Genomic DNA, 9,732 nt, shown 5'->3' with positions numbered 1-9,732 from the left:
TTATGAATCATATTGCTCCATTGTAAACTTGGCACTTTCCAACTCATGTAGAAAATTATAAAACTGGGGCAGCGTAAGCTCTGAAAATATGGTAATAATTATTATTACAATTAACGTTATTATGATTATAATTATAATTATTATAGTAGTTATTATTATTATTATAGCTTTAGTAAGTCTTGTTGATCAGTCAAACTAATTATTTGCTAACCGAAAAATATTTTCTGCTCTCCGGAGCCGCTGTCTACCGTCAGGTCTAACTGAAATAAAAAAATATATAATAAATAATAATAATAGTAAATAATAAATAATAACAATAGTAAATATTAATAAATAATAATAATAAATAATAATAATAATGGCGGGAAACTAACATCTATGAATGTGCTACTTGCCTTCATCTGATCATTAGTGGCTACTGTGACTGTAATTTTTTGTTAGAATGTGAAAGTAAAAAATTATTTATTCATTCATAATTAAATTTAATTATAGTTGACATAATTTATATTATAATTTTGATTTTGATTAATTTTGACTAATTTTGTACATAATTTCTTTAAGAAATTAATTAATTATCCAAAGTTTTTAAAAGTTCATAAAAAAAGAAGACTGCAGATGATAATAATAATAATAATAATAATAATAATTATTATTATTATTATTATATAATAAGAAAACAAGTCGATATAATGAAAAAAATAACGAAATAAAATAAATAAATATAAAAATAAATAAAAAAAAAATAAATCAAAGCTTCCAGATTCCCTACTTCCAAATTTCCACTTAACATCTAATAATTTGCTGACCGGGCCCGGAGAGGAAGGTGCCTGCCCATTCCACCCCTCAATCTAAGAATAATAATAAAAATAATAATAACAATGATAATAATAACGATAAAAATTATATGAATAATAAATAAATAAGTAGATAGATAATGGGCAAAATAATAGACCAGCTCACTTTGGTAGCAACAAGGATGGAATGTTTTTCTTTCAGGCCTTCAAAAAAAAAGTTATTTGAAAATCAAATTTGAATAAATGTTGAATATTTTATCATCATTTCATTCATTGATGATGACAACGACGTAATCACTAATTAAGACATTCTCCAGACATCATCTTTATGTCTTTCATCAAAGCTTTACATCATCAACCAATCACGTATCACCGTCAACCAATCACACGCATCACCGTCAACCAATCACCTATCACCATATATCAATCACGTATCACCATAGACCAATCGGGTATCACCATCAACCAATCACATTTCACCATCAACCAATCACATTTCACCATCAACCAATCCCCATACAATCAACCAACCTAACTTAACAAGATCTTGAGCAATGGCTTCTTTTGAAACTTTTTTCCTAAGAAAACCTGACAATGTACGAAGTACAAACTTAAGTGTGCGTGCGTGTGTGTGCGTGTGCGCGCGCGTGTGTGTTACAATACTGTTAAGAATGACAACAACAGCAACAACAGTAGTAACAACAATAAATGAAAAATGCCATAACAGATTCACATCTTAGTAAAATATTTCCATTAAACTGTATCAAGATAAAAAAATTTTTTTTTCATAAAAGTTGGAATAAATAATTAAATAATTGATTGATTAAACTAATCAATTAATTAATTAATAAATATTACAACCAATTTACCAATTAGAATATTCTTGAATGATTCAAAAACTCTGTGGAACTCATTCTCTGGAATGTTCAGTTTGGATGACAGCATACTCTTCATTTCATCAAACTATGTCAAAAAAATAATAACAATAATAATACGAAGAATAATAATATGAAAAATAATAATAAGAAGAAGAATTATAATGATTAAAATAATTATAAATATAATGGGTTATTACCTGGTCTGTTTTAATGCCCACAAATGATTTTAATATGCAGTGCAAGAACACTTCAAGTGTCTGTATGTGTAGATAGGTGTATTAGATGACTACAATATGATATGATATGATTTATGATATGATATCATATCGTATCATATACCAAATCATATCATATCATATCATATCATATCATATCATTTATTTTAAAATAAAAAAAAAGTTTATATTTCTGATTTTATAACTTTAAATTTTTAAAACTCAAGCACACAAAGAAGACAACATGACAGGGTAAATAAACAAACAAACACTGACAATCACATAGGACAACATACGTGACGAACTGAAGGATCACCTTATCGTCAGTGGCGGTAATATTATTTAGAGCACGTACTGATTCAAAATCTTCCGTTGGGGGCGTTCCGCGGCAATAATGAAATTCTCGCTGCTGGGACATCGTGACAAAATATCTATTTTCGAAATTTTGTACTGGAGAGAAAGAATTTTAACAAAATTTAATTTTGAATGTTAAATTTTAAAATTTAAACAATTATAATCAATACAATATCCTAATTTGAAATTTAAAAATAATGAACCGACTGGAGGTAGAGTTGGAAAAACCCAAATCAATAAACGAAACAACTGATTACAACTAAAAGTGAACTTTAAATTTAAAGTTGTGTTTCATGATACCATGTTATTGTCATATAGTTAGAATAATATAGTATTATATATCATATTTGTATGCATATATATATATATATATATACATATATATATATATATATATAATAGTTTGTATGTGTGTGTATGTTTGTATGTGTGTGTATGTGTTTGTATATATTTCCATATATATACATACAGGATGTATATATACTTAGTGTATTGTTATTCAAAGCACATAGTTCATAATGATAAATGTTCCGTCGGTTCAAGATACTATATGTCAAAAACGTAGAAATTTTCACTACCAAATCATTTTCATGCCCAGATGATAGAGTACGACATGAGTTTAGTAAAAAACTACCAGCTTCATTCACTATATCAGCACCAAATTTGTAAAAATCGATCTTATAATAATACATAATGACAAATATTTGGTCGATTTAAGATAATTTGTTTCTAAAAAGTCGTAATTTTGATTAGCTCATTAAACATTTTCATGCTCAGTCATTCATTTGTTTTTTTAATTTGTTCATTTATTGATAGAAAACATTATGGTTGAATAACTAAACTAATTCCACCCATTAGCAATTCACAGAGGTGGTTTAATTTTTTACTGAAATTAAGAAGAATATCTAATCCTTTTTCCAATGAAACAAAAATTACCTAAGCCACTTGTCCAATAACTAAAACATTTAACATTTGTTGCTTCTATAAGTAGAATTTAAAAGATAAATGTTGAAAAAATTGGAGAAAAGTTGGATGGTTAACAAGATATGCAGGGCTAGATAGAACGAATAAAAATATGGAAACGCGTGGATGGTGATGGATGGATAGATGGATGGATGGTACGGATGGATGGATGGATGGATGGATGGATGGATGAATGAATGTATGGATGAATGGATGGTGATGGATGGATGGTAATGGATGGATGGTTGGTTGGGAAATTGAAAAAATTATTTATCAATAAACAAATTTATACAAAAAAAGCGAATGAATGAATGGATATTCAAAAAAAATGAATGGAAAAATGAATGATCGAATGATCAGACGAACGAACGAACGAACGAACGTACGACATAATGAAAGATGAAAGAACGGATGAACAAACAAACAACTGAATGGATATTAAACAACAAATCACAAAAAGGACAGACTAAAAATAATAACACAGAAAAAAATAAAACACATTGGTAAACAAACTAAATAATGTGATTGCATGGACAGTATGGATTGCTTGCATACATTCAATTGAGGCCATATTCTTCCTACAAAACCCTCTCTCTCTCTCTCTCTCTCTCTCTCTCTCTCTCTCTCTCTCTTTCTCTCACTCACTCACTCTCTTTCCTTCCTCTCTCTCTTTCTATACACGTGCATTTATAAGTAACACTGTTAAAACGTCAATGCCAAAAGATTCTGCAACCAAAGATGACTTGATAACTACAACATTAATAAACAGGCAGTTGTGACGTCGTTTCATAGATATTATTTCATGTAAAATTTTTAATAATTACGTCATCACCGGAGCAAAATAACTACTACTACTACTACTGCTACTACTGCTACTACTACTACTACTACTACTACTACTACTACTACTACTACTACTACTACTGCTAATACTACTACACTACTACTACTGCTACTACTACTACTACTACTACTACTACTACAACAACAACTACTACTACTAATTCTAACAACAATTATAACAATAATAAGGACTATGACAATAATGAATATTGATAATAGTAACAGTGTTAAAATATTGATACAGCTTAATTTTGAAGGTTTAATTAATTAGTTGAAAATAAATAAAATTATTAATTTAAAATAAATTAACTGAGAATAAAGAATTAAGGAATTAATTAACTCGTTAAAGATTAAATAATTAATTAATTCATTTATTAGAAATAGTAAAAAAATGAATTTTCCGTCTTTCCAAGCTCCACTTATAATTATCGTCCAATTCTACATTTCTTTTATCAGTAAAGAAGGTTAGTCATGGTAATTAATTAATTAATTTTTTAATTGATTTAATTATTCTAATTAATTAAATTTAATAATTTAAATGATTTTCTTATTTATTTTGTTCATTCGTTCGCTCATTAATTCATTTGTCAGTGCATTTGTGTTTTTCAACCGGTCATTCAAGTTGATATTCATTCAACATTCAGGCATACGTTCGATCGTCCATTCATTCATTCATTCGTTCGTTCGTTCATTCATCCATTCATCCATCTATCCATCTATTCATTCAATCACACATTAATTATTTTATTTATTTTCTACCTACATAGACGAGACAAAAAAGTATTTCTAATTATGAGAAAAATGAACCTCTATTTATTCATTGCATCCTCACCATGTTCAGGTTTCTTTGTGTTTCCATTATCGCCCACTTTTGTTTCTTTGGTAATAGAGATAATAATAATAATAATAATAACAACAACAACGATAATAATCATTGTTTTAATTGTCATCATCATCATGATCATCATCACCATCATCGTCATCATTATCACCGTCGTCATCGTCACCATCGTCATCATCATAAAAAAATAATCATTCTCATCGTGATCATCATCGTTCGTCAACATTAAAGCAATTCTTCGTCGTCCAATTGAGATTTAATATCGTTATTACTCCATTCAATCAAGCTTTCATCATCAAAGATATGATATATCACCGGAAGAGGTAACACAAACACACACATAATCATACGCACACACACATACATACACACATTTTCATTCGCACACACACACAAACATACATACATTCACATACAACCATGTATTTATTGTCTTCTAAATTAGTCACATTCTCATCCGAGCAACAACCAATCGGTGAAATGGTATTCGAATGTTTCCGTACAACTGGCCCAATTCACAGTTTTAATTCTAAACAAATTTCTACATAACAGATTTTGGTTTTATTTCAAACCGATATTCACGCGAATAGTTTCTTCAATTTAAATTACTCTCCATGATTATGAAATGTATTAAACTTGAGGAATTTATTTTTAATTTGGATTCAAATAAAATTGCCCTACTTCTTACTGGGTATGGTTATGTAGGAAGAAGAAGGAATGCGAGTTTAAACAGTTAACAGACGAGCTTGTGTGCACGTAAGGCTACCTATTACTCAACACTCCCAGACTCATTCGGCTTAGCGTGTTACTTGGCTCGTCGATATAACTCACATCGTGATACATTTTTATGTGAACTGTCTGGCACGCCTACTCAGCTTTTCAGTATAAAAGGAGGTGATTTCAAAGCAAGGCAAATTGTTTGTTTAGCAAGGGACATCCAACTGATTTCTGGATGTGGCCCTGTTTCTCGAGAGTGTCAGGAAGTTAAAGGGCCGAAACACTCGTTGACGGAAACTTTTCCTCAGAAGACTCTCGCTGAACGCTCGTTGTGCTCAAGTTTTATACTTACTTACATAGATACACACATACAAGTACACATGTACACACAAACGCGGACAGGTAAGTTCATATAACAAACGTTAATACATGGACGCACGTAGAAACATACAATTACAAACATACATACAAACAACCAACTTTGTCTACATAAACATGAAATCTAAGGGAGAAAGAGAGAGAGAGAGAGAGAGAGAGATAGAGAGAAAGAGAGAGAAAGAGAGAGCAAGAGAGAAAGAGAGAAAGAAAGAGAAAATGAGAGAGAGGGAGAGCGGTAATATTTAGCAGACGAACAGACCTTTGGAAAAAAATTTTTGTATCTAAGAGAAAAAAAAAAATTTTTTTTCATTTTTTCAATTTGCTTAATAACTTATGTAATCCGTTAATGGTATTTAAAACAACGTTCAAACACACGCACACACGCACTCACGCACACAGACACATACACGCACATTTCATGCCAACATTTAATTCTGTCCACTTTTACCCTTCCAAGTTTTTACAGATGACCATGCAAAAGATTTTTAATTTTGAATAAACCGATTAAATTTGCTATATTTATATCTATAACAGAGTGACATTTATAAAACCTTTTGATGTTGTTATCATTGATTAATGTCATTAACACCACTATCATCATCAACACCATCATAATCATCACCATCATCATCATCACCATCATCATCATCACCATCATCATCATCACCATCACTACCATCATTATCTTTGTCATCATCATCATCACCACTACCATCATCATCTTCATCATCTTTTCGTCGTCGTCATCATCATTTATGTGATATACTCATATTCCATCTCCTTCTGCCATATTCTCCATGATCAAAAGGAAGGATATTTCCTATGATGTCATCGTGTTTATCTGCCTGTGTGTGAATGTGTGTGTATGTGTGCGTGAATGTATATATTGGTGTATGTGTGAATTTGTTTGTATTTATTGGTGTGTCTTTCAGTGTATATAAGTGTGTGTGTGTGTAGTGTGTATGTGTGGAATGTATATAACTGAGCGTGTGTGTGTGTGTGTTTGTGCCTGTATTGTTAGGTGTGTGTGTGTGTGAGTGTGTGTGTATAAATGTATGGCTTGGCTGGCATTGTACAAAGAGATATTGTATGTATATTTTTTAACATAAACAAAGTGATGCATATCGCAAATATTGTTACTCAATTCAGATAACACCCACACTTATAAATTTGTGTGCGTTTTCACACATACACACACACACACACACACACACGTACATACACATACATACACACACATACATACATACATATATACATACATAACAAACATTGTACATACATACGTACATACATAAACAAGAATACACCTGGATTGCTTGAACACAGGTGATCTTTATTTCTTTGTCACCGCCTGTCGTCATCATCACTACTTGTCATCGCCTTTATCATCTTCATCATCATCATCATTATCATCTTCTTCTTTTTCCTTTTCCTCTTCCTCTTCATCAACTTCCCCATCTTCTTCACCTTCCTCCTGATAGTAATAATCCTCATCTTCATTTTTTTCATCATCATGATCATAATTATCCTACTCGTCATCATCATCATCATCTTCTTCTTCTTCGTCTTCACCATCTTTTTCCTCCTCCTCCTCACCATCATTATCGTCATCACACCTTAACCACAGGTCATTTTAATCACCATTAAAATGTTTGCCTTTATCATATGAATTAATGATCTCACCTATATATATATATATATATATATATATATACACACTACAATAATTTATTGTTTCAATCATTATTATATATTGCTATCATGAATGTTATTTAATAATCATTCATCGTCGTTAAATTTATATTGCAAAAATATATCTTGTTCATTCTTCACCTTAATTAATAATTACATTAATCAATTTAATACGTGTATTGTATAGTGTATATAACTTAGTTGTTATCATTCTTTTCTTCGTCGTCATCATCGTCTTCATCATCATCTAGACCACCATCATGATACAAATAGCAAAAGATGACTATCTTGCGATATATTTTGTAGTTGCCATGGTGAAATGTGCAGCGCTCTGAACGTCATTAAAGTGTAAATAGTTAAATAATAAGTAACTATTTATCATTTTCTTAACGAGTTGCACCATCATTATTATATTCATCATCATCATCATCATCATCATGGTCTTATCTTAATTATCATCATCAACATCATCGTCATCATCATATCACCATAATTATCGTTGCTCTGTCATAAACACTGTTCATAATGGTGATGATGATATTTAGGATGACAACGATGATGACGACGACGATGATGATGATCCAACTGATAGCGGTGATGATGTGACGTCACGGAAAATGACATCATTGCTGCCGATGATAATGATTGCATAATTATATATTGCATGTGTCATGAAATAGATAACATCGAATAAATTCTGATGATGATGACGACGACGGTGGTAGTGATGATGACAAGATGGTGATGGTGGTGATGCAAGTAATGATGGTCCATATTTGTAAACCACGGATCTAATCCCACTTCATCCAATATAATTCTTATATAAACTTCGACGAATATAAGTGTACACACACAGATGTAGAAACACACACGCACACACAAACACACACATTTTTGTTTATACATCGTACATGTATGTATTAAATGTGTTTATATATGAGCAAATGTATATATGTACGTGTACGTGTATGTGTATGTTTATGTTTGTGTGTACGTGTGTGTACGTGCGTGTGTGCGTGCGTGTGTTTATAGAGTAGCTCTCACGCTAACATGAGATGATGAGAGATGCGATGAATTTGTATGACTGCCTACCTGTGCACAGGTAAGGAGGCGTGGTTATCTCAATTATATGCATATTCATCAGTGTGCATGCTTCTTCGAATGTACGTTTGTACGGGTATAAGTGTGTGTGTACGTGTGTGTACGTGTGTGTGTGTACGTGTGTTTGCGTGAGTCTATAAAGTCTTCTTGATAATTTGATAATTATTGATCTTCAGTATCCTTAATACTTTCTTGCTGCAGACCTGCACTATACACTCCCAAATGCCATACACACGCGCTTATGCCATCACGTACACAATCCACGCATGTACATAAGTATATACACACACACACAAACACACACACGTACGCATACGCCAATACATACACGCATACATACACGTTCATGTTGTGTACACAAATGCTTATATTTCAATATATATATCTATGGTATTATAAGACTTTCAGGTATGTGATAGGTATAGACATATATTCTCTCTCTCTATGATAATATATATATATATATATATATATATATATATTATAATATATATATATTATGATATTATGATATGAATTAAAAAAATTTTGAATTCGCAAGCAATCAGCGAAACCACAGCATATAAAATGATGTTTCTGTGGAAAGCTTAGACTACATAACTATAATTAATAATAATAATAAAAAGTTATAATCATAAGTCATAATAATAATAAGTTATAATAATAATAAGTTATAATAACATGATGGTGATGATGGTATTATGAGACGAATGTCATGCAAATAGTATATTAGCTTTATAAGTAAAGTAAATTTTCTGTTGAAAATTAGTAAAATTATTAAATGTTATTTAAGTAGTGATAAAATTGTGCAAATAAATAATCAAATTAATTGATTGATTGATTGATTGATTGATTGATTGATTGATTGATTGATTGATTGATTGATTGATTGATTGATTGATTGATTGATTGATTGATTGATTGATTGATTGATTGATTGATTGATTGATTGA

At 30.7% G+C, this 9,732-nt stretch overlaps 1 protein-coding gene across 1 annotated transcript; it reads right to left on the bottom strand.

Annotated features, from left to right (window-relative positions):
* On the bottom strand, window positions 1-2,305 carry HELRODRAFT_161662 (hypothetical protein; the record flags this gene model as incomplete). Its single annotated transcript, XM_009021556.1, has 9 exons — window positions 1-80; window positions 212-260; window positions 375-424; window positions 770-848; window positions 961-998; window positions 1,326-1,382; window positions 1,664-1,757; window positions 1,870-1,929; window positions 2,204-2,305. 9 exons carry the CDS (start codon window positions 2,303-2,305, stop codon window positions 1-3), a joined length of 609 nt encoding a protein of 202 aa, XP_009019804.1.
* Between the last annotated feature and the right edge of the window lie 7,427 nt (window positions 2,306-9,732).

Source organism: Helobdella robusta (genome assembly GCF_000326865.2).
Source record: "Helobdella robusta unplaced genomic scaffold HELROscaffold_3, whole genome shotgun sequence".
Taxonomy (NCBI): Eukaryota; Metazoa; Annelida; class Clitellata; order Rhynchobdellida; family Glossiphoniidae; genus Helobdella; species Helobdella robusta.
The sequence above is the reverse complement of the archived record's forward strand: the minus strand, read 5'-3'. Positions and strand labels throughout refer to the sequence as shown.